Below are 25985 nucleotides of genomic sequence, written 5' to 3'. Positions count from 1 at the left end.
TGTGTTTTTATCAGTTTATTAAAAAGATTCAGTCCACAGTAGTTCAGAGTCTGGCACCAACAATATAAAAAACAAATGAATCAAAAATAAAGTGTACACCCTAAAATAGCACTGAACAAAATGCCTGAATAACAAGGGATAAATAAAAGAACTGAATTAAAAAATTAAAAAAAAAAACACTAAAATGTAATCCACTGGGAAATTATGGTGAATTCTCCAACTTATTTTTGAAACAACAGTTACATTTTTAGGTGAGCCAGTTCTGGGTTTACTTTTAAAATTTTTATAGGTTCTATAATTTGTACTCATATTGCTGATGACGACCGTCTGCATGGTGAATTAAAGATTAATAGCAGACACATCAAAAGTAACAGAAAGGCTGTTTCAAATCTTTTTGTCATTGAAAAAGATTAGCTGCTCTTCAAACTAGCAGACCACAGATATACACAGGATACTTACAGGAGTGCTTTCCTCATAACAAAGGGAATTACACTTCACTACAAAGAATGTAGATTCATGCTAATAAAAACTGTCATAGCAGTTTTATTTTAATCTGATGGTGACGGTCATTTCTGTATATGTCACTAAAACTGACCCACAGGAGCTAAAAGTTCTTTTGGGGGTACAATAGCAATACTGCATGGCTTTGAAACTGCCTTTGCAAAACAGCTCTCCCTCTTTCTATTGATATGGACCCACAAAATGCATTCCACCATTATCTAAATGCATTTGAAAAAAAAAACAAAAACGGATATGGCAACAAAAGGTGGCTACAGACATCATTTAGAGATTTGCATAAATGCATTCTGTGTTTGAAAGAGGAATGTTCTGAAAACAAAAGCACCAATACGACAGTCAAAACACACATAACAATACTGCTTCTGTGTGCGTGTGTGTGTGTGTGTGAGAGAGAGAGAGAGAGAACAGGACATTTGGGGAATGAACATTCAAGGGGGTGAAGCAGCAGGATTTGTGCTCTGACAGATTTGTCTAAAATTACTCTGATGGAAGAAATCCCTGGTTCTGTTGAAGAAAAGAGGCTCAAAACCCACAAAGAAAGCTGCTACAGGTCTTTGAAAGGCACAAGGATTGGAGTAGAAAAGTGTTGTTAAGGCACTACAATTTGGTGGGGAAAAAATTAAGGCACAAATCTGATGGAATATTTCCTTTTCACAAAAGTGAGCGGGGGCTTCCATCTTGAAGCGATGCTGACGCTGTTAGGGATCTCGTCATTTTGTCCTCCTTTACTCGTACTCCTTTCGTCTCTACTCTTGTGGGCTGATAGTGTCTGCAAGCAGCTCCGGCCTCAAACATTCAATTGGACACTGGATGTTCTGGAGAACAGAGAAGGGCATGTCAGAGGGAGAAGGGAGAGGAAACATGCATGTTCTATGGGCTACAGCTACATTTTTATCTGATGTAAATTGGAACGATTACTATTAGAAAAAGACACTGACCAGTTTGCGAAGAGCATTTTCTCTATAACGATCAAAGACGTCTGGCCGAACAGGCTGGAGGAGGTCAGCCTCCAGCTCAGGCTGTCCTCCTGGCCTCCTGCAGTTCTCACATCGCCAGCCCTGAAGAGAAGAGAGAGACATGTTACACACACAACCAGCCTGGCCTTGAGTGCACACAAACACCTTTAAAGAGCTTTAAAGCAACACTACAGGTGGCGTTCTTACCTGTAGTCCTCCATAGCAAGTACAGGTACAGATGGCTCCCTGGTACTCCTTCTGCCACTGCTTCCCGACCTGGTACATTTTTCCATCGTCATAGCAAGTCGACTCATCTGGAGAAGGATAGAAATAAAGAAGCATGAGAGTAAACTCAGCACGTTAAAAAAATTCTGACATAGACCTCATCACTTTATTCACACCAAACGTGTTCTCGTATCATTAACCTAACACGACACCCGGGTCTTGTGTGTGTCTAGCAGTCAGCACTCACGAGGTTCACATTTGAATTCTCCTTTGCCGTTGCCCAGACAGGTGCAGCTCATCATGTGACCATCCTCACCGCGGCGATCCCACCTTTCTCCAATAGGGTAGTTATTGCCGCCATCATGGCACCACTCTGAAGAAGGGAGAGGCAGCAAAGAGAGGGACAGACAGGAAAAAAGAAAGGGACAAGGAAATGGTGCAGAGAGGGAGTGAATGCACAGATGTGCAAAAGATAAAGAAAGCAGTTCATCAGTCGAGCCCATTCACAGATACATATTTATGCAGCTTTGCAGACAAATAATAAATATACAGAAAAATGAAATGCTCTCAGTTTCTCGTATTGTCGTGTTAGCTTTGCAGTTATGGACAATACAAATAACTGAGTGCGAGGCTCAGTCGGGCAGATCAGTTTGATGTGAGGTTTTCACAGTTTGCAGAGAAGGATCAGAGGGATCCACATGGGCAGGCTACAGCTGACTCACACACAGTAAAGTCATTTTCTTTATGATTAACTGAAATACATTTAAACCCGAGGCAAAAAATGTTCTATGCAAAGGTCTATTTCTCATTGCTGTGGCTGCCCATGCTGACATTTTATTACTGCATGCTGCCACACATAGAACATCCACTGATTCTATGACTCAGGAATTTATAATGTGCATAAAGGCAAATGGCATCATTTTATGTGTTTAACTGAATTTCCATTTGCTTGTTTTATGCCTCCCTCTTATAAATTCCTTGTGTTTAAATCACATAGAATTATTACTGGACTTTAATTCCATGGTAGGGTTTTGCAAAGCATGCTGGGATGGGGTTAATAAGCCACTCACTGGATGAATCACACCTAAAATGCCCACTGCCCAGCCCCAGGCAGCGGCACCACAGCTTGAAGCCCGTCTCTGACATGCGCTCCCACTCTGAGCCCACTTCATGGTAGGTGTGTGTGAACGTGTCGTAGCACACATCCCGTTTGGGGGTGATGGGGATGCCACCTTTGAAGACAAAAAAACAAAATGTTTTTTTTAATCGCTCATTAAGAAACTCATCGGGTTATTGATTTAAATCTGAATCTTGAATCTTTTCTACTTATCAATTTTCTGTGATCAAAGAATAAAATTGCGAGTGTAAACTGCTGTACCAGCATCACCAGCGGTTACGACTTCCTCCAAAACTTTCTCTTTAGCCCCGCCCTTCATGGCCTCCACAATGACATTATAGGAAGCTCCAGACGTCAGTCCAATCAGAGTGGCGCTGGTGGAGTTGCCAGGGAGACGCATCTGTGTGGAGAAAGATAAAGCAGCTGAATGAGGAACGTCCTCTCATATCAGACGAGCTCGCACGTGAATGTGTGTGCACACGCGTCTGTACCTGGAAGCCTCCTTCCTCCAGGTGTGTGATAGGATTACAGGACACCTCGTACTCTGTCGTGTGAGGGATGGGTTTCCAGGAGATGGTTGTGATTGTCTGAGCTTCTTGGGGAATCTCTGTTTCACTGTCAGAAAAACCAAACGCGAGACCAGGCAGAGGGCCGTCGCTCACCTACAGGAGCCACATGGAACAAAGTGTGAGCACATGAATATTAATTAGGGTCATGTATTTTTACCTTCTCTGAAATCAAAAACCAGCATGCATTTGTTTTTACTTTGATTTCATCAAATAAAGCTGATGTAACGTGTTGGAGATGCTTTCACTGCTTTACTGAAACAAGATTATAGCTACATCAGGGCCTCACCCACCTTGACCAAAGGTACTCTGTTTCCATCAGGGCCTGCCACAGGAATATAAATTAAGGGCTCTTTGAGAGTGGGTCTCTGGCCTTCCTTGGGTCCACTGTAGGGGCCAAATCCATTATTGGGGCCCAGACCCTGATACTCTGTATAGACATGCTGACCCTGCTGGCCTGGCTGGTTCTGGCCGCTGGTGCCAGCCAGGCGGACGTGGTTGGAGTTAAAACTGTAGAAACAAAAAGAAAGGGATGATAAAACAGCAAAAATCAAGAGGTGCAAAATCAGAAAACACTGTTAAGGTGGTTAGAGAAATGTCCTTCCTTTCCATATGACTGTGGCAATGCTTACATTTTGTCGTCAAAGGACTCGGGAACATCCAGAATGTCAGTGGTGGGGCGATGAGGAACAGGAAGCTGAGGCAGCTCAGGGAACAACAGCTGAGAATCTGGAGCTGGTTCTGATTGGATCGAAGACAAACGTTTGCTGGCTGTTAGATTCTTAGATTCCAATACTTAGGTTGGATTGGTTTCATTGTATAATGGTTAAAAGACCTTTGGACAGCTAAACTCAGGCCCTCCGGCAAGCATAAATTGCCCAACATATTTACAGCAGTGCTGCATGGCCAGCAGAGGGCAGCACAGCACAGGTCATGTAGCAGTTATTACTGCTGGTTTTGTCTCTCTGAGAGAAGTTACTCTTAACAACAATCGTGAAAAATAATCAATGTCAAAGTTCTCATTACATCATCTAACTGCTGCAAGTGGGAAACTTTAAAAAAACAACCATTAAGGCTTTTATTTAATGGTGTAATCTGTAAGTCTTTGTAGAAGTACTATTAAACTGAGTATATTATTCCACAACACCATGTCCCACCTTTAGCGTATCACATTTTAAAAAGGTGATGGGAATAGTTTTTCTTTTTTTATAACTTTGCAATGTTCAGTTTCTCTTAAGTGATACCAGAAGTCAGAATAAAAGCGTTTAATAACATTTGACATACAGTGAAACGTAGAAACATCTGTAGCTGAACTGTAACAAAAAAAAATGACATATCTAAAATCTGCTCTGGCCGATAAACGACTGCAGGTGGATGACGTCTGCACTTACGGGTTCTGGCTTTCCCCACCAGCGGTGTGCTTCTCAAAGCATTCTGCAGGGCTACGATCTTAATGACATACTCCGTTCCTGGTTTCAGACCTAATTTCAAACAAAAAGTCAAAAAGATTCATCATTTTTTTAAAATAAATATTTACATGACATGTAGTAACACTCATGGACACTTACCATTGATGGTAACAAAGTCCTGGCCTGCATGGGGTCTAGGAAGGACCTCTCGAGGCAGACCACCCGCCTCCTCATAGGTGACATAGTACCCTGTAATGCCTGGGCTGCGTGACGGCTCCCACATGAAAGAAATGCTGTTTGGATTCAGGGAGGTGAAGCGAATATTTGTGGGTGGGATGACCAGAGGCTGAGCTACAAGACAGACAGAAAAGTGATTACTCAGGAAATATGGAGAAAGTCTTTCTTTCTTAAGTAAATACATAATACTGTGTGATGTTACCTGTGGTCGCTGTGAGTGTGAAAGGTACACTGCGCCCATGTCCTTTCAGCGTATAGATGTTGATCTTATAACTGGTGCCAGGCTCCAGACCTAGAGTGTTAATACAGACATGTTAGCGAGTCTGTATGTGCAGAAACACATGTTTAACTCTGCTGTCTCGTACCTGTAATAGTGTAAAAGCGCAAATCAGGGCTGATGGTGTTTTGGATGGGTGTGTAGCCGGAAGAGGAGTGGGTGGGCGTGGCCTCAACCAGGAAACCAGAGATGGGGTCTGTCTTGGCCCGCCATGTCAGCGTGATGGTGGAATCGTTAACATCAGAGATACGCACACGACGAGGCGGGCTGATATCTTGAAGCAAAGCAGCGCCAGAGAAAAAGTATTAATAAGATGGACTAAAAGCAGCTCTTCATTTTTATGCGTCAAATTATCCGTTTTATAAACTCACTCTCCAGGGTGGCGACCTCTCCCTGGACGGGCCTGCTGGTTAGAGAGTTCTTCAGGGCATAAACGTTGACTTCATAGGTGGTTGCAATCTGACGGGATCCAAAGAGATACAAGGCTGAGAGTCCAAATAGCGACTGAAGCTGCGAGATTATATGTCTGTGCATGTTTGTGCGCAGGTATGGGTGTGCCTGTGAAAGCCTCGTTAAACAGAGTCGTTATCAGCAAGTGTGCAGACCTCCACATGTGTGTGTGTGTGTGTGTTACTGCACATGTAAACGCACTAAAGCTGGTTGAGCAGGCTAAATGGTTACAATTACATCATGTACAGAATTATTCCCAACTTATCAGTGAGCACATTTTTCTTTCTCGTCTGGTTACGATGCTTAAGAGAGACTGAAAATTGTCAGAATCTGTGATGGCTAAGCTATTGAAGTTTAAGGCACTGGAAGTTGATTTGATTTCCTCACCATGAGCCCGGAAATGTGTGCCTGAGTGGTGTCTGGGGCCAGGTTGATCTCTTTGGTAGGCCCGCTCTTGTTCTTTGGGTTTACCACCACACGGTAGCCTGTGAGGCCCCTGAGCCCTGTTAGCTGATTGTGCTGACCCGGCATGTCCCAGCGCATAATGAAAGAAGTAGGGCTGACCTGGGAGAACTGGAGGTTAGTTGGAGGAGAGATTGCTGGAAGGAGGGAAAAAATAAAAGAAAAATAAGTGTTATTAGGAAACAGAAGAGGAAAGCTGGGTTTTTCACTGTAACTGCTGTTTCGCATTAATTAGAAAGCTTTGACGCTGGAAAATGTACTCAAACATGTAGTTATAAATGTTCCCTTCCCTACCTGTAGCTTGTGTCCCAACCACGGCTGTGCTCTCTGTGTCATCGTACAGAGCAATGACCTTCACGGTGTATTCGGTGCCGGGCTGGAGACCGTATATGTCGGCTGACTCGGCGTCTCCTCTGGGAGCAGGAAGCAGCTCTCTCTCCCCCTCTTCAGAACTTGAATAAAACACTCGGTAAGACGTGACGGTTCCCTCTGGACTGTCCCAGGTGATCCGCAGTGAGGTTGAATCAACGTCTGAGAAGGTCAGGTCTTTGGGGCGGTCTACATCTAAAGGGAATGAGAGAGGATAAGAAAGACAAGTATGAGAAGGTGATGTCGTTTAAGTAAACTTTCAGTTAAAAGTTTCCACAAGGCAAATCCTTACTTGTTGAAGCCGTCACCACCTGTGGAGAGCTCTCTCCGTCTTGTACTTGAGCAACCACGCTAAAGGTATACTCCGACGTCGGCATCAGGCCTGAAAAAGTAAACTCTGTCTGATCTGGAAACAACAAAAAAGGGAAAATCAACACGGCTCAACGTTTACAGCTAAACTTCACAACACGCTGTGAGTGTGGCAAACATACCTGGAGCCACCACCTCGGTAAAAGATGGTCCCAGTCCATTTCTAGGAGCCCCAGTCACCCTGTAACCCTTGATGGGGCCTGCGGCGGGGCTCCACCTTACTGTGATGCTGTTGTCATTCACATCTGTCACCTCCATCTCAGAGGGAGAGTCGACACCTGCGGGAGAAGAAAACAGAGATGAAAAGGAGAGTGTAACGCTGTTATGTCTCAGAGAGATTGTGCACTTTGTGTGTCCGTACTTGTCTTATGAGTGACATAGATTGGGATGCTGGATGCGGGGCTGTCTCCTCTGCCGGTCACAGCGTACACAGTGATAGTGTAGTCAGTTCCAGGCTTCAGGTTAGAGATTGTGGCGGTGGACTGAGAGCCAGGAACCGTGAACTCCTTAGGATTACCATGACCACCTGAGGCAAAAAGTAAGACCTTCTGTTTGCAAGTGTAATGATTTACTAATGACTGGCCAAAAAAAATTGCAAAAAGGAATAATATAGTCAGAAAAATATACAGTTCTTAGTACAAATTAAATCTGTAAGTCTACCTGACTCTCCATGGGTGATCCTGTAGTAGCGCACAGTAACTGGGGGAGCAGCCCAGCGGACAGTGATGCTTGTCGGGTTCGAGTCTAGCACTTCCAGGTCAGTGGGAGCATCGGAGACTGGACAAAGAAGCCAGAAAGAAAAATAAATACATATCCGACGTGTTGGCGATAACGTCGTGAGTGGATAAAACATTGAAAGTGGCGTTCATACTTGTTTTCTGTGTCCCGCTGAGCGGCAGGCTCTCCTCTGTCCCGCTCACGGCGAAGATGTTGACCAAGTACTCTGTGTCAGGAGTGAGTCCTGTCAGAGTGAAGTGCTTCCTGGACGGGGGCAGCCTCTCGTCTTTGGACCTCCCACCGGTGACCATCTGGTAACGGATGCGGTAGCCGCTGATCTTACTCTGCGGAGCGAACCAGTGGATGGTGAAGGAGTTGGTCATGATCTCAGAGAACTGCAGGCCGACGGGTGAGTCCAGAGCTGCAGCAGGTCGGGACAAAGAAGGATAAAGATGATTTCACTTGCTCTTATGATGCCAGTGGCTGATTCTAGGCTGATGCAAAGTTGCTCCTGACTTAGAATCACCTGTTTTCTGAGAGCCAACCACAGGCGAGCTCTCCCTCTCCTCATAAACACACATCACGCTCACCAGGTACTCTGTGTTGGGCAGCAAATCTGCAGACAGCAACAACACCACAGATGTGAATGCAGTCCTTTCTTCTGGGACTGTACCTGGCTTTGTGTTAATCATGATTACTACAGCTTACTTCTTAGCACCACACTGTTAGCCGTCCCTCCTACGCTGGTCTCTGTGATCTCATCTTCATCATCGATGGGATGATACCTGAATGATACAGAGACCGACATCAGCTATATTCACAAGCTACTGCATGAGGACATTTTTGTGTTTCTTCACCTACCTGATACGGAAACTGTTAATGTCAGCAGTGTTTGGGACTTGGGGAGAGATCCAGGTGACCTCCATGGTGTCTGGCCCAACCTGCCCAAAGGCTAAATCAGTGGGAGCTGGCACAGCTGTGGGAAAGACAGAGCAGACTGTTAGATTTATGAGATTTCTTACTGGTTGTGAAACGGGATTCGAGGAAATTTAATAACTCCACGAAAGGATGCAAGAAAAAAAGACAAACATAAGGGAACAACTAAAAGAGAAAGTGAAATATTTACACGACCGTCTTTTAAAAGACGAGTCTGTGATGTGTTTGTGTGTCAGTGCAAATCCTCTTCTGAAGTTTTACAACATCTTCAAGCTGGGAGAACAAGCATTGTTTGTACTGGTGGGGGGTGGGAGGGTAAGCCTTAGTATGGTAAACCTCTCAACTAATACCAGATGCCCCCCCCCACACACACACACACACAGGGCTATTAAACCGACAACAAAACACGCACAGCAATGACATCAGCAACCTAAAGGTTTCTGTTGTTTAAAGAGCCGTGTCAAAGGTTTAATAAGAGCTTTATTACATTATATAACCTAAACAGTGAATTCACACTAAACGTGTGTATTTTTTTTTCTTACAGGTCTGCTGAGTGAGCGTGGTGGGCTCGCTCTCGCCATTCTCCGTCAGAGTGGTAACGCTGATGTCATAGTCGATGCCTGGTTCCAGTCCGTAGACCGTGTACTGACCAGTTGTGGGCAGCACCTGGTCTTCAAAGATCGGTACGCTCTCGCCGGCTGCAACTACAGTGATCCTGTAACCAGTGATGGCTTTGGTGTTGAACGGTGTCCAGCGTAGACTGATAGTGGTGTCGCTCACATCCTCAAAGCTGAGGTCAGTCAGCTGTGGTACTTCTGGATGGATGGGAAGAGATTTGGGGGCAGAGAAAGGAAGAGAGAAAAAACCCAGAAACGCCAAACAAAGAAACAACAAACGTGAGGAAAAAGAAAAAGGAGAGAAAGGATACAAACTAGTTAATCTGGGCCACAAACACTGGACTTTCAGCAGGGTGACACTGATGGAAGCCCTAATGTTAAGTTTGCGTCTCCTGATATACAGATATATATATCACCAAATGGTAATACACCTATGTTACCATTTGGTGATATATAAAGTTAACATTAAAAGCATTAGTGTTACCTATGAGACACTTTAGTATAGGCACTTAGCTGCTGGTGCCTATGCAGAGAGCAACAGTATCAGAAAAGAGCTGTTAGGTGTTAAAAGTTGAAGGTTGATGTTTTATTTGAAAACATCAACCTTCAACATGTTGCTTCTGCAGCTGATTAGAGAATGACTTTCCATACATGCACATCCTGTCTGCATGGACTGATGGACTGGGAAGAAAACCCATTCAAACCTCTGAGAGGCCTTCTTGTGAAATTAAACATCTCACCTGGTGTAATGACAGTCGATACCGGAGTGCTCTCCATCTCATCTTTAACAGCGACAACACTGATGTTGTACTCCACACCAGGGCTCAGGTTTTCCAGAGTGCAGGAGTTCTCGCCAGCTTCCACAAATTCCTCCACACTGTTTCCTTGTTGTCCGTCAGTGGGAGTGCATGTCACTTTGTACCCAGTGATGTCTTAGAGGGATAAGAGAGGTATTTAGTTGTTAGACTGGCTATTCATGATTTGTTTGTTGGGATTCTTCTTTTTATTGCACATGTGTGTACCTGGAGTACTGGCTCCATTCCATTCCACTGTGACACCACCGGTGCCTGGGTTAGGCTTCAGATTGAGATCGGTTGGAGGAGACAGAGCTGGAGAGGAAGAAGGATAGAAGATCAGAGGAGGACGTGTGGAAAAAGAATGCAAAACAGAGAAGAAAAAGGTTTGGAAAGTGGAACGAAAAGAGTCCACTTACGTGTGACAACGCGGCGTGTGATCGGAGTTCCCTGCTCGTATCCATTAATGACCGGCTGGACGCTGTAGGTGTACTCCACTCCTGGAGTCAGACCGGAAATGTAGATACTTCCTGACTCAGAGGTCACATCTCTCGGGGCTTCCCCACCCTGACTGGGCCGTACTGTCAGCTGAAAGATAAATGCACACAGTCAGACAGACTGAGCAGAGCGAGACACGGGCTGGGGGTACAGGAGGTAAAGGTCAGAGGTCAGTGCTTTCCCAAGAACACTGAAGCCAGCAGAACATTCTCATCTCTGGTGCGACATCTTCTAACCAATCAGATATATCTCAGAGGGTTCAAGTTCCCATGTTAGTAGCTAACTCTGAGAGGCGCACACTCAAGTAAGAATAACTGGAATGTGCTTTGCACAGCAAACAGGAAAATGCATTTAACGATTAGGAAAAAAAGAAAAACAGAATTACACACGTAAAGAAGAAAACCTGCACCCAAAAAGGCAAATCATGCAAAAATATACTGTAAGTGAGGGTACCTTGTAGCCAACGCGGGGAACTGGAGTCCAGGTGATTATAATGGAGGAATCAGTCACATCAGTGTTGAAATGAGGAGCATTACCCATTGCTGGGGCTACAAACACAGAAGGTGAAGGTGTGTTCTTATCAATTTTGGTGTCTTGGAATATAAATACAGCAAAAACTTCAATATTTATGCTTTGGTGTTTGAAGGAGGCCACGCCTCATTGACTCGACTTATCCAGAAAATTCTTTTTTAATAGCAAAACGCACAAAAGTTTGAAGTATAAGCTCGGTGGCCACAAAGCTCAATGTACTGGATACTCACTGGTTGTAAACAAAGCCGTCTCTCCCGCACTCATGGTGTTGCCTTGCTCCGCGTGCAGAGTCACTGTGTATTCGGTATCTGGCTGCAGGTTGAGGAGGGTGTACTGGGTGAGGCGGGCAGGCAGGCGCAGCCGCAGCCGCTTGGGGTTGGAGCCCTTAACAGTGAAGAAGAGACTGTAGCCGGTAATTTTGGCACGGGGTGCAAACCACAGCACCACTGCACTGTCCTCGGTCACATTGGTAAAATGGATGTCTGTGGGGGCATCTGGCTCTGAGAAGACAGATAATGAACACTGTTAGATACAGAGCAGTTTGATCTAAAAGACTGTCGGGAGCAGTATGAACAGTTTTAGTTCTTGTAAAAAAGCCATGCATGTTTCACGCTTCATCTCTGTCTGCTTTATCCCATATTCAAACAGCTAGTCGTATTAAACCATCTTCAGAAACGAAGGGTCCTATAACAGATGGAATGGCCCCTGCAGAGCCCTCACAGTCTGGACCAGAGCCCAGGCTGCTCGGAAAAACTAAATCCCCAGACGCCCTGACAAAATGCAAAAAACTCTACCACAGGAAATATGTGCCACTGGAAAAATAAGCACTTGTTTATTATGGTTTCTGATCAGTAATCATGATTTTGTGTATTTATAGGATAGCTAAAACATGTGCACATTGTATTGTCTGTTTCACAGTGTGGTTGTGTTAATGTTAATGCCTCTTTACCCAGATTTTAGTCATGCAAAGAAGAGAGGCTGTGTATATTCCCATCCAGTTTTGGCATGTAAATGATTTCCCTGTAGTCTGGAGGCCATCTGTCATACTCACTGGTAGATTGCTCTCCAATAAGTGGCAAACTTTCATGTCCATTATGAACAGCATAGACACTGAATCGGTACAGCGTTCCTGGCTGTAGATGCGTCACTTCAGTGTAGGCGTTCTGACTGACGGGCAGATTCATCTCTGGCTGAGAAGAACCAGACTCATCGACGGGCACCACGGTGACCCGGTAACCAGAGATTTCACCAGAGGGTCTGGACCAAGTCAGAACGATTTTTTTGTCAGACACCTCAAAGAACTGCAGGTCGGTCGGGGAATCCACTTCATCTGTGGGTACGACACAAACAAATGTCAGTATGTGTTCTTTAAAACTGAAGTTAGACTAAAAACGTTGGGTTAAAATGATTTAAAAGTAGTCCAGCTCCTGCTGGCTGTGATCACTCAGCACATGCAGCTAAATGTGTATGATGATCTTCCCCTTAATAAAGGAAACATGCAGAAGCATTTGAGGGAAGAACCCAGAGAGCCTGACTTCTTTACCACTTATAGGTAGGAGACAAAAGCGCTGGACAAAATTAGTAAGAGAAGAAATAAATCTGAGCCAAGCAGCAGAAGAGCATGAATAAAAGAAGGGAAATAACACATACCAGATCAAGTTAAGTAGTCGGCGATTTGATTCATAGCAAACTTTGAGTTATTGTACAAAGTTTTTTAGGTTGGGTCTTTGCAGAGCCCCGAATTTCACTCTGAAGCTAAATGACTACTGCATTTCCAAAAACATCTGACCTTCATTGTTTGTTGCATAAATCCAGTCTAATGCAGCTGATGTGTTTAACATGTGTGTAAATAATTATAAATGATTACTGTTACAGGACGTTACAGGACCCAACCCCAATAGCAACCAACAAACAGCCTAAAACTGACTAATATGAGCTGCGGTGTGAGGTGGAGTTTCACTTTTCTGCCTTATATTAAACTCAGTCAGCTAATTTACACATCTTCAGTCCATCACACAAACTGTACACACACTCTTCCAACATCTGTGTGACTGGGCCACAACATGTTTGACCTGGCAGACTAACAGGTTTTACATAACTCCATCCCAACAGCTGTGAACTCAGTGACTTGACTTTCCTTGGAAAGTTCGTCTTGCTTCTACTGAGGATTGGAAACAGGCATAAATCTCTAAATACGCAACAGGACAACTTGCAGGTTATGATAGGTGCCCTCATGGCAAGTGTATTAATTTGAAATGTATGGAGGCACAGGCGGAAGATCAAATTATGATATGCAAAGATTAGAGGTGTTGACATGAACCATCGTGGATTATTCCTTACATCTTTTAGACCAATCATCCAGTAGCACTAATTTACCTGGCAATGGTTCCCCAGAGGTGCTGACTTGTACAAAGATGGGTTCACTCTCCAGGGTGTCCTCAATGGCGTAGATGCTGATGTTGTACAGGCTCCCTGGTAGAAGGTCACTCAGAGTCACAGACGTTGCTGTATCAGGGAGATTCAGCTCTGTGCTTTCACCTTCTACTGATGGAGTGTAGACCACACGATAACCTGCACAGAGGAAGAGGAAACAGTTACCTGTGTGTAGGCAGATGAGTTCAATAGCCAGCGACTGAAAATGTTAGCGTAGCTTACCAGTGATGGGAGCCAGCGGTTTTTCCCAGCTGATCATGATGGATGTATCTCCCACTTCCCCCACTTCGTGCTCCTTGGGAGCATCAGGTACTATGAAACAAGGTGTAAAAACGACGTTATAACCACTGTGGCGTGCGTGTTGATGCATGACACGAACTGTATTTCAGTGCTGCATTTAGTTGTAAAATCAAGGTGATGATGATGACAAATAATGTGTGTTCGCACCAGTTGTTTGTGAAGTAGTAAGAATGAGGTTGTCCTCTCCTCCCTCAGTGACCTCATAGACGTTAACAGTGTACTTCCTCCCAGGGAGAAGCTCATTAATGTTCACAGAGGTAGCTGTGCGGGGCAGATCTGACAGGAAGGAAATATTTTGGATCAACAAATCTGTGATGAACGAGGGAATTTCTGTGATTCTGAAATCACAAGCAATTTTTTTGATCTTAAAGTGTAAATATCTGTATCGGCGCCTACCAAGAACGATAGGTTGTCCAGTGCCTTGTCCCTGCTCGATGAGCTCATACTCCACTCTGAAACCCGAAACTGTGTCCGAGGCAGAAACCCAGGAGATGACGAAGCTGCTGGAGGTAATCTCGGTTACAGACTCTGAGATGTCAACCACAGGTGGAAGAGGGGTGGTCTCGCCTTGTGTTGTAGCCACTACAGGGAAAGTCATTGATTGGTTATTCAGGACAGTCCCATACACATTCCTCCAAAACCATCAGTGACTTCGTTAACTTACAGGATCCATAAGTGGTGGTGAAGTCAAAACGTGTGACCTCTTTGCGCCCAAAATGCAGCACGCTGATCAGCTGACCCTCGTAGGTGATGCCGGGTTTCAGACCGGAGATGGTGTACGAGTTTAGATGGCCAGGAATTGCAACCTCTCTCCACGGGCTGTGAGAGTTTTTCTGTAAAATCACATGAGATGTAAGATCTGAGGGACAGTTTACAGGCTGACATTGTTTTAAATGGTTAATTAAGTTTAGGCCAATCAGGGAGGAAGAGGAAACATCTCCAAAAAAAACCTTACCACTCTCCATTTAAGGATGTACTGGGTGATGTGTGCAGACGACTGGGCGTTCCACTGAATAGGGTGGGAGTCTGGTTGGTTTCCAGATTCTGCGATGATCACCTGGACGGGGCGGTGACCACCTGAGACAGAGACAGAGCTGCTTTACCACCCGCTGTGCAGTGAGTGACCAGTGTGCATTTCTGAGGAGAACAGGCACATCTGTGCTCCAGTGTGGGATATCATTTTGTAAAACCAATAGCTTTACATAACCCAGTTTAATAGCGAGTGGGTGTGTGGGAGGATTTTCCTGAACACGGCAGAGAAAAAGTGTGAAAAACTAGCAGGTCTTTGTGAGATTCCAGCGCAGACTCTGCTTTCTCTCAACAGTTTCTGCTTCCACCATAGTATAAGATTTTTCCTGTTGTCTCAGAAGAAGCTAAAAAAGTGCAAAAACACTTTAAAAACTGACACTAGTATGAAGCTTGGAATTCTCACACAGTGTAATTTGACATACAGAACTTATTCTTCCACTATGTAGTCTCTTTTTCATCCAAGAAACCAACAAATTTCCCCATATTCACCCAAACAACAGCTACCACCTGAGCCGTCGCATTAGTGCTCGTCTGTGAGGGGACAACATCGCTGTGGTGAGATCTGGTGGTCATTACACCATCTGAGAGAAAACTGTAAGGGTTTGAGTGTGCACTATAAAAAGCTGCAGAAGTGTAGGAGTTCACCGAACAATGCACAAATTATACAAGATGACTTTGCAGGTTAGAAGACACAAAAGAAGAGAAGTGGTATAAGCAGAGGCAGAAATCCAAAGGGGCTATATCGAGTCATTCTGAATGTAAACAGAAGTCATGTGGTGCGCAGACTCCTGACATAAGCTGGGCTCATAGAAACTGGTAGCTTCTATAAAGAACTGAGGTTTTCTAACCGCTTTTTCCAAACAGCAGACCTGTAATCACAGTTTCTGAGCAAGTGGCGTGGTTAACCATAAGTTTCTAGCAGATACGCAAACCTCAAAAGCAATCTGGGACCTATTACTGCCTATTACAGCCCCACAGGCCACTGGCGAGGGTAAGGGTTATACAGAATCAGATGTGGGAGGTGCACGAACGGATGCACGCTCACTGCAGAGCGGCTATACAACGAGCCTCACTCTCCCCAGCTTTACTTATGTCTCTTTAATGTACAAGCATGTGCATGCAGACCTGACCCTTTACTTTTCACACTTAGACACAACATTCATTCTTGATACCGACAGACCGGCGAGGTGGTGATAAGGACAGCGGCAAAAGGAAGTCGTTCTGGGAGTCATCCTAACAATAAGAAATGCATCAAAAGATTCAATTACACCCCAGACAAGAAGACGTAAACAAAGATGGCAGACAAGAAAACATTTTTTTCTAGATCTTATCAATGCATGTGCCAAATCAGAAGCTTTAGAAAGTCCTTCAAGAGAAATCTGTTGCTTTTCCATTTTTACCTTTTATGGTTTTTCACAACCGAGTTCAAGTCTGGATCTGGTTCCTGCTGCCCTTAAATCTTAGTATGCTGTATTTTGTATGCCAAAGAGCATGCATGCACATGCACGCAGAGCTAGTTCACAGCTGGTTGCGATTATGGCCACTTACGGTAGAACGATGCCCTACATTTCGTATCTTCTGTCAACCTGCTTCAGATACAGAGCAAACCAGTAACAGTCCATTTAAACCTGGAACAGTCACCATTTGCACAAAGTTACAGCCTCACTTGGAACTAACCTGATAAGTTTATCCAAGCTGCAGGAGATGGAAATGTTTCTGCTCCTCGAAACACTAAAGCCACCACACAAGCTCACACGCATGACTCTTTTCTTTTATAGAGTTGGAGAAAAGTTTGGAAAAGCACCTAAAAAACATTAAACATGCACGACAGACACAGTGGAGTCTGTTATGAAGGTAATAGGGATAGATTATAAAAGGAAAGTGTACTAAGAGGGAACTTAAATCCAGCTAAAATCTGTGATTTTGAAAGGTGTATGCTGAGATTACGGTCCAGGTAACTGAATGTGAAGTAACGTCTGCTCTGAGTGACGCTGGTTTAAACTTTACGAGATGAGATTTGAATTAACGTGACACCAAAATCCACAAACTGTTGTTCCTGCTGTTCAGGGAGCTCGGTGTGTAGTAGGTGTGTCTGGGCTGGATACAGGCTCTGCACTGTGGCGTTTGGTACAGCTGTGGCAACAACACAGGGGCTGTACCACATGCTGGCAAGAACAAAGGCTCAGAGTGGGGGGTGCACTCGTAAAAGAGGAAATCACACCCACTCCCGGCTCTGTCTACTTCACATCAAAGTCAACAGCCTCTTTCCCAAAGGGACTTGAGCAAACATTTTTCAAGAGTTGGAGCACAAAGTGATGCTGGAAAAGGTGCCCAGGTGAGGAAAAAACGAGCATGCTCGGGACAGGCGAGGGTGTGATAGTCGTCATTTAACCTTTGGCCTTTACAGCTTCCTGTTATTCTTTGGACTTTTAATAAACTGAAAATGTATTTTAAGCTGAAGTAAAATAAATCGCACTCAAAAATATTTGTATCACAGTCCTGGGAATTTTCCTTTGCTCCTGCTGTTACAGCCGCACGTCAGCCCAAAATATACGAACAAAAGCACATTTAAAACCTCACCAGGGTACGTCTGCTGGGGCTCGCAGCTCAGCTCTCCAACACCATTGCCATAGCAGTAGCACTTGTACATGATTCCATGGATGACCTTATCCCAGGAGTCTCCAATCTGATAAAAGGCTCTCGTCTCTGGTTCCTGGCACTGGTCTGAGGGCACAAAGCAGAAGTGTAACAGCATGCAAAAAACACGGGCACTGAAACTCATGAAACTCATATATATTTACAGTTCAGAGCCTGCACTCACTGTGAGTTATTATATTTTAACTACTAATAAAAATTAAGAGGATTCTCAGCCCATTTAACAAATACGCAGCATAAGCTTAGTCAATAAGTCGTGTCTGTTCTTCGACCCTACACCGAAGCAGGGATTAGGATGATTGGAAAAAATGCAAAGTGTGTGTGCAATGACAAACCCACCAATGGCGTCACACTTCCAGCGGCCACGGCCTTGGCCAAAGCAGGTGCAGTTCATCATGTATCCCTCATCGTGCCGCTTGGTAAAGGTCTGGTTAACCTCGTATGTCAAGCCATCCACGCTACACTGGTCTGAAACAGACATTCAACACAATGCTGAGCACCGTTTGTGTGCAGTGCAGGGTTTGTGTGTCTGTGTGCAGTGCAGGGTTTGTGTGTGTCTGTGTGCAGTGCAGGGTTTGTGTGTCTGTGTGCAGTGCAGGTGCAGCTAAGGGCCCATAAAGTGCAGCTGTGCAGGTGAGGGATTTTTATCTAGCACGACCTTTCACCTTTACACTCAGGGAGATCTAATACCTGTCTGTAGCCCCTTGCTTGTTGCCATGGTGTATCCTACAGCTGTGGACACCTACCGTTTAGCTGAGAGTAAGCAATGCAGCTCCATTCTCCTCTGCCATTGCCAACACAGGTACACCGCATCATGTGACCCAGAACCTCGTGACGCTTGTCCCACTGGTCGCCTACACGGTACATCGCCCCTTCATTCGATGTGCACACCTCGTCATGAGCTGGGACACACAAAAGCAACTGAATGTTACACCTCCTGCTGGTCTTAATGAGGAGGAAATACTAAAAAAAATTAGATGCACGGATCCACACACACACAGCATACCTTCATCATGATAAAAACAAACACATTAACATGAACGATGCCCTTTGGACATCACTGACTCAACCCTGCTATTACTGCACAGGGTGGAGAGGATGCAGACCCCACAGAACACCTGTCTTTGTCTCCATAGCAAAGAAAATTTGATTAAAAGCTAGAAACAGCTGTCGTGTGCTCTCGTATGTATGAAATCTGCCATAATTAGAAAGAGTGAGTGGTTTGGATTTTTTCCAGAGAGATATAAGTTTGAAAAAGTGTCTGATGCAAGTAAAGACCTGCTTCCATGTGTGAGCGTGCATGTGTGGAAAGAAAGCGTGTGGCCTTTTTTACTTTACTGCACATGAAGGCTGTAGCTAGGACATAAGTACAGGAATGATTAGAACGTGGTTAAAGGTGCCTGAGGAAAGCGGGGAGGATCATCAAGGACTCCAGTCACCCCAGCCATAAACTGTTCAGACTACTTCCATCAGGAAGGAGGTTCTGCAGCATCCGGTCCCGAGCCAGCAGACTGAGAGACAGCTTTTTCCACCAGGCCATCAGACTGCTGAACACTTCATAGACACCTCACCCTTACTACTGGAGCTTCAACATGTTCAACTACCAACCTCTGTATATTTTATATATTTTATTTTATTGTTTACTCTATTTAATTTGTAAAATATGTATACACACACACACACGTAGAAAAACATATTTAGTATACACATCCAGTAATGCATACACTCTTATATTGTACATATATTTATTACTCTCAGATTTAGCCATTCTTATATTTGCATTTTTTTTTTGCACACCTCTGTTGCTTGTGAAGCTCGCACACAAGAATTTCACTCGCATGTGCTGTACCAGTGTGCCTGCACATGTGATGTGACAATAAAAGTGATTTGATTTGATTTGAAGGTGGGCTAAAGGACTTAGGAAGGCTTTGCTGTGGGTTTAAATGAAATAAAAAGATAATTTCTGTTGAAAGTCTTCTTGCATGTTGTATGTCACTAACACTAAACCTTTGTGTATGCTTTTGTTAAAAACATGCAAAAACTTTCATACGAATTCTGTTCAAAATAAATATGCATGAAAGCCTGAGTGAGTAAATGACGAGAAGCTATTTGTAGTTGCTCCCTGATTCACAACGGGTCAGCGCAGCGAGCAGCTCTGCATGTTTGATTTGGAAGATTTTTCATGTATTTAATTATTTGATTAAACTCCGGATATCCTTTCTGACACTAAGGGATTTGTGTCTCTTCCTGGGACTGAAACACAGATCTTTCATTTCTTAAGTGGAAAGTTCAAAATTGAGCCAAAAAAAAGACACTAATTTTTTTGTCCATTTGTCCATATATATGTGTTTTTGTTTCTGGGTTCAGTGGTCCTGACCAGTTGAAATAATTAATTATATTGTTGGATTTTTGTTTGAATTCATGCTGGACGCGTTTCTACCCTCACAGTTAAAATGAGCCTTTCCTTCAGACCGTGTAAAATGTGGATCTGTTCCAGTTACAAACCCATTAACAGCTGCCTAAATGTCAGTTTGCAGTCCATCAGCAGTCATCTATTTAAAATTAATAAAACTAATAGTCTTTAGTGTGATTTAAACCCTGGTTTGATGACTTCAAAGTGGCTGTTTAAAAAGTTTCTGGCCGATTTGTGGGAACTAAATTAAATTCCTGCCAAAGAGATTTATCAGCAGCTGAGAGGCTGATTACAGTTTAACCAGGCACGGGGGCTGAATTTGAGAAAGGGATTACTTTGTTTTGTTTGGTTGTTAGATTGTGGATCTAACCAAGTAAATGATGACATTTGCATAATGGAGGTTAAATTCTGACTGTGGGTCACAGCTGGAGGCTGTCCCGCGGGCACACGGCAGACAGTGCAGAAAGCTTTGAAGAAGATTGCCACAGGTGGAGGCGAGGGGGCTCCAGACCTGATTAAACATCACCATTAACACCTCAACGACCGTGTTTGTTTTGACATGCCTGTGAAGTCATTACTGTCAATATAAAGGAGCCCTGCGCTCTGAATGTATTCACTGCGATGCTAAAAACACACATTTGTTGTGACAGCTCAGCTGCTTTGTATAAAATGACTTTTACGTCTCCAAAGTTTAAATTGATCAGATTTTTCTCTTTTTACAGCACGATGGCACCAACATCCTCGCTGTCATTACTGCTTCAGACATTAGTGTGGTTTTAACGACCCCTCCCACAGTTTCACTGGCTTCAGTCTCCTTTGTTACCCACAGAGACTAATTGGCACCAAGCTGTAAACAAAAGGTGTTAGAAGTGTAAACAGATTTTGCCTGTGATATCAGGCCCGGCTGCTTTCTAGCATCACGCTGATAATTGCCTCTATGCTAATTCAATCAGCTGTAAAGGTCAGGTAAGCATTCGTACTGGGGTGGAGGTTAGACTTTGCAATTAGCAATTAGCTGCCATCATTGTTAGGAAACTGCTGAGCCATGAGCTAACAGCCCTCTCTCACTCTACACACACTTACCCGCCATGGGACAGAACCCGAAACGCCGCTCGTCATCATAGTTTGTTGTGGTGCCGCACCACTTCATGCCATCCCTTCGTCCATCTGCGGTACAGTCGGTATAGTTTCTGCCATTGTAGAGGAAAGGGAACTGGCAGAGAGCGCCGTTAGAATTACCGCCACGTGTTGCCACGATTGCTAAAGAAGAAGAAAAAAAGAAATAATAAGTAATAAGTTTAATAAACATCTCCTTGACAGACTGTGCATCTTGCTTTTGACGCAAGCTTGTGACAACTGGGCAAATGTGAACGTAGCAGCTCATTGTTAACACGTTTCAGGGTTTTTGTTTAACACATTAGGAGAACAGCAGGTCTGGGTGCTACAATAAAAACCATCTCACAGCTGGCCAGCTGCCTGTCATTACACAGGAGGAGGCACATGGTTAGCTGCCTCCTTCTCACTGCAGCCTCGCTGTTATTGCACATCAGAAAACCTGTATGAGGTCTTAAAGTTAAGAGATGGGAAAAGCCTCACATTTAAAGGAAACATGTCATCTTCACGCCCTTTTGTTCCCATTGTGAGGGGATTACCTGCACTGACCAGGAGAAGCCCTACTGTCGATAAAACGCAACTCCTGTCTTTTTCAACAGCCCACACTCATTTTCTTCAAATATCAAAGAGATGATATTTCTATCTGAACATGTCAACACGTCACCGCTCCAGCTTTTAGCTCACCGTTCTTCTCTGTGCAGAAAGAAAATTTCTGCTCTGTCTCAAAGTCAGACGAGGTGGAGCACCACAGCTGCCCGTCAGCACGTCCATCGGAGGTACAAGAGTGGTAGGTCTTTCCCTTGTAAACAAAAGGGAACACACAGGGCAGACCACCGGAGTTGCCACCGTATACTGGAGCAGGTCCATCTGAAGGAGGATGGGAAAACAAACAGAGGCATAAACACCACTTGACAGTCGTTTTTGTATGTCTCACTTTGACGTCAGCCTAATTATGCTTAACTCTGCAGGTGAACTTTGTAATTTGCAAATTTGCAAAGAAATAATTCATTACCCCATGGGTTGCAGCTGGACCCGGTGCCAAGGCAGGTACAGATCATCTGCGTAGTTCCCTGTTTCTTAATCCAGCGCTGGCCAACAGAATACATCAGTCCCGTCTCAGTCTGACAGGCTCCATTCTGGGCGTGCTCGGGCACAGCGTCGGGCTGGTAGACCACAGGGTGGATGTTGGTGACAACACGGGAGCCAGTGCCTAAAACACAACATGTTACACCAATCAGATATCAGAGCAACAGCTCAAGTTAGATTAAAAGCACGAATAAAGAACAAGTGAAATTATTAGTAGTTCTGAAGACTTACTTCATGCGCATACCCGGAGTAATTTAGCAGGAGTCAACTTAAGTATATGAGTAACGACTACACTACAATAAAAAGACTGTCTTACTGTCTCTAAGTCACAATGAGCATGTTTCTGTTTCACACCCTGTCATCACTTTCCCCCTACATTTGCACATCTACTTTCCCGAGTTCCCATTTCTGCCTCTGCTTCTCATGAGGTCATGATCACGAGTTCCAAGCTGCGTTTTTCTCACTTCATCACTTGGACACTTGGCACCTCTTATCTCTCTCGCCTCACAACATGTGTTTCTGGTACGCATTCCTCTCCTCGCACAGAGCCGGGGAGAATAGACACAGGGATATTATCAGTCCTCACCCAGGCCCGTGGTGTGAAGTGAGGCATGTCGTTCGCACTTCCACTCTCCTCGGCCGTTCCCCGTGCACAGACACTTGAGCAGGTGACCCCGGGCGTCGGTCTTGGTCCAGGTATCTCCAATACGGTAGGAGGACAGAGTATCCTGGTCGTTACAGCGATCTAGGAGAGAAGGAAATAAGTAGAATATAAAATAAATGGAAACTCTAAGCAGTCTGGTGACTTGGGGGAAACTCTCTGCAGTGATTGAGTGGGGCCTGAATCACTGGCTAGCAGCTGGTTGCATGTTTGTGCACACATGGGGAAATTTATTGATGAACTCTACGAAGTGTCCAAGGCCACCCTGAGCACTTGGATAAAACAACAAACTAATTGAGAAAAGCATTTATTATTACCTGATGCACCAGCCAACATAATAAAGGACTGGAGTGACGGTTTAAACTGTCGACACAGCTGGAAAACATTTCCTCCCCTCTTAAAATTCTCCAAGAAATAACAAGCTCACTTTACCATTAGTCCTTCTTAGAAGACTCCATGCTACGTGGATGGCATTCACTGAGGGTTTAAAGGATGTGCAGACATGTGTGATTCAAAACAGCAGCAATAAATTCAGATTTTCTGCTTGTGTGACTTTCTGAGGGGGACAGACAAGCTTACGTATCCATGGAGATCATGCAAAACAAGAAAAATCTCGAAAACAAATGAATAAAAGTAGGACAGCAGGAAATTAGATGGCTGCCCCTTCCTGAGGATGGTCCTTACAGAGGTTCTTCCTGTTGAAAGGGAGTTTTTCTTTTACACTGTCTCCAAGTACTTGGTCATAGTTGCTTGTCTGATTGCTGGGGTTTCCCTGTATTACTGTGGGGTCCTTCACTTACAGTATAAAGCACCTAGAGGCGACTGTTGTTGTAATTTGGTGCTGTATAAATAAACCTGAATTTAATTTTTCGTAGCTAAACCTGAAAGCAAAGCAGAAGTGTAGATGGGGGCAAACAAAGCAAAGCAAATACGCTTTCTTACTTCTGGAGGTGCATGTGATGCGTCCATTTCCCTCCCCGACGCAGGTGCAGTCCATGACCATCCATCCCTGATACGGCTTCTCCCACGTCTCCCCAACAACATACGATGTTCCCGCCGAATTGTCGTAACAGCGCTCAGCTGCAGGGTACAAACTCATTAATTACTTGTTCAGCACTGTCTATAAAACACATATATGGCTGATTCAGAAGAATGCATCTGTTAGTCACTGCCTGTCTGAATGACTCACCAACAGGTTTGCAGGCCCACTCTCCTTTGCCGTTACCCAGACAGACACACTCCAGCATGTAGCCTCCTGTGTCGTGGGGTCTCCTCCAGGTGTCACCGATCTTATATGAAGCCCCGCCCTCGTGACAGCGATCTAGGTGCAGAGAAGGAGAAGACATGATTTTAGAGATGATTTCAGGCTCATCAGCATAAGCAAACAAAGGGAACTGAAAAAATGTGGTGCTTCATTATTTAACCACTAACTGCAAATAGCTGCATGGCACCAGGTTCTAATCAACTGTGGAGCGCGTGGGGGGTTAACCAGTTTACTGTTTGGCAGTCCTAGATGTGTGGTCTGAGGTTAGAGCAGTTAAAACAGGCACACAGTATCACACACTTACTGGCAATGGTGCAGCTGATTTTGCCCCTCCCAGATCCAATACAGGTACAGTCCCAGATCATGCCGTCCTTGGGTCTCTCATAGGTTTCTCCCACAGTGTAGTACCGCTCGTTGACTTTATCGTAGCACCTTTCCTCTTTAAGAGCAACAGCAGAAAATGTGTTTTTGGTACATGTTTTGTTCTTTTCTCAGACAGAAGTGAAGAACAGATGTGATTTTTGTGGACGCAGCTAACAGCCCACAAACTAACCTTGGGGTTTGCTTTTACACTTGATTCCTCCAACTCCATGGCAGGTACAGACCAGAGTGCTGTCCAAAAACTGCCGCTCCCACTGTTCACTGATTCCATAGAACTGACCATTCTCCATACAACCCTCTGACACGTGAAAATGGAAACAAGACAGAGAGAAAAAACAATTGAGTGATACAGATTAAAGCTGCTTGGTAAAGATTAAAGCAAGAGATCTTTTTAAAATTTGAAAGACAAATGCAGCCACTGGAAACTTGTCCAGCCCTAACCACAGCTAAAAACAGACACACGACTTTTCTCCCACACAATGATAAGCAAACCCTAAATTGGAATCACCACTCTGCTGGAGGACAAGGCTTCTCCCCTGCCTGTGAAAGTGCCTGGATGTGTTAACTTGACTTCAAAGGACCCTAATGCCGAGTGATAAATCATTTGCACAGAGCAGCGAATAATAACCTTCCACTTTTACTCTCTATCTCCATCTTCTTTGTTCACATCTGATTCCCTTTTGACTTTTTCCAGCTTTTAAACAATTGGCGTTCTTTGTACTTTCACTCCCTTCTCATTCTTAGACCCAGTCTGGGGAGGACAGGAGGTTTTCTGGTGACTGAGGTTAATCCAGAGTTTTATGACTGCACAATCCAGCAAGGACCACCAAGGGACACCCCCCCCCCCAAAAAAAAAAGGTGCGCAAACTTTGCAGTTTAATTAAAATGTTCTCACCCCCACCCCCCACTCCGGCCTCAGATTGGAAGTTCACAGGCTGCCACACTCACTCACTCACAAACGGCTTACCTTGAGAGACTGAGGGGACGTGGTGCTGATGCGCCTGACGCCGATCCCTGTGCGTCCCTCTGGGCATACAGTTCACTGCGCTCCCGATACACAGGGCAACCAGCACCCTGGCGATGGTGCTGCCTGTCATACTGTCGAAGAGTGACTCAATGAAAGCAAAATGAAGCTGCAGGTGTCCCGCTGTTATTATACGCGTATATGAAAGTGTTATTTCAAATACACCCAGAGAACAGAACTCGGCTCCAATCAGACTGTGCGCTTTCTGCCGCGTCCCAGCCTGCTCCCTCTGTCCTCCTCTGCAGTCTGCGGCCCCAGTGTGCAGGTTACCACTCTGTGCTGGGAGTGATTTATCTGGGCATGGCTTACTTTCAGGCGGAGGAGGGGAGGTGCAACAATGAGAGGGACTACCCACGCAGACGTGGGGCAGGCAGGCTTTTGCGAAACAAAGATCATTCATATGTAATGTTGCTTTGACTTGCTTTTGCTTCGTTTATTTGTTTGTTTGAATTGAATCAATGAAGAATTGTTCTAAAACAACCTTTCATCACGCAGATTACCAAACTTAACAAACTGTGTGTGGGGGTGGGAGTGGGAGAGGTGGGGACTGGTGGTTACAGGGGACCAGCATTGCCTC

At 44.6% G+C, this 25985-nt stretch overlaps 1 protein-coding gene across 1 annotated transcript; it reads right to left on the bottom strand.

The window, feature by feature from the left end:
• Positions 1-2: 2 nt before the first annotated feature.
• On the bottom strand, positions 3-25652 carry fn1a (fibronectin 1a). Its single transcript, XM_087852916.1, has 49 exons — positions 25352-25652; positions 24557-24682; positions 24308-24442; positions 23929-24060; positions 23682-23819; positions 22665-22823; positions 22005-22202; positions 21677-21859; positions 20963-21139; positions 18213-18368; positions 17806-17934; positions 17392-17535; positions 14738-14859; positions 14447-14615; positions 14179-14364; positions 13930-14058; positions 13705-13794; positions 13426-13620; positions 12101-12379; positions 11280-11549; positions 10972-11066; positions 10440-10608; positions 10249-10335; positions 9967-10158; positions 9152-9424; positions 8535-8649; positions 8382-8458; positions 8200-8289; positions 7828-8094; positions 7617-7733; positions 7318-7482; positions 7079-7234; positions 6880-6993; positions 6513-6782; positions 6144-6355; positions 5678-5765; positions 5395-5580; positions 5232-5321; positions 4952-5143; positions 4775-4864; positions 4016-4124; positions 3677-3893; positions 3309-3479; positions 3079-3217; positions 2771-2932; positions 1948-2073; positions 1683-1789; positions 1458-1577; positions 3-1334 (listed from the first exon to the last, which is right to left on the bottom strand). The coding sequence occupies exons 1-49, from the start codon at positions 25479-25481 to the stop codon at positions 1266-1268; spliced, it is 7512 nt and encodes a 2503-aa protein (XP_087709042.1). The 5' UTR covers positions 25482-25652; the 3' UTR covers positions 3-1265.
• Between the last annotated feature and the right edge of the window lie 333 nt (positions 25653-25985).

This window comes from Neolamprologus brichardi, chromosome 16 (genome assembly GCF_056152115.1).
Source record: "Neolamprologus brichardi isolate AB-2024 chromosome 16, ASM5615211v1, whole genome shotgun sequence".
Lineage (NCBI taxonomy): Eukaryota > Metazoa > Chordata > Actinopteri > Cichliformes > Cichlidae > Neolamprologus > Neolamprologus brichardi.
Note: the sequence above shows the minus strand (reverse complement) of the source record. Positions and strands in the feature narration are given on the sequence as shown.

Bases quoted from the DNA above. Each gene is read 5' to 3' on its own strand.
- fn1a (XM_087852916.1), bottom strand. From the start codon at position 25,481: ATGACAGGCAGCACCATCGCCAGGGTGCTGGTTGCCCTGTGTATCGGG. The intron at 24,683-25,351 runs GTAAGCCGTTTG...TTCACGTGTCAG, and splicing joins CGTCCCCTCAGTCTCTCAAG to AGGGTTGTATGGAGAATGGT. The intron at 12,380-13,425 runs GTAAATTAGTGC...TCGTACCCACAG, and splicing joins CTCTGGGGAACCATTGCCAG to ATGAAGTGGATTCCCCGACC.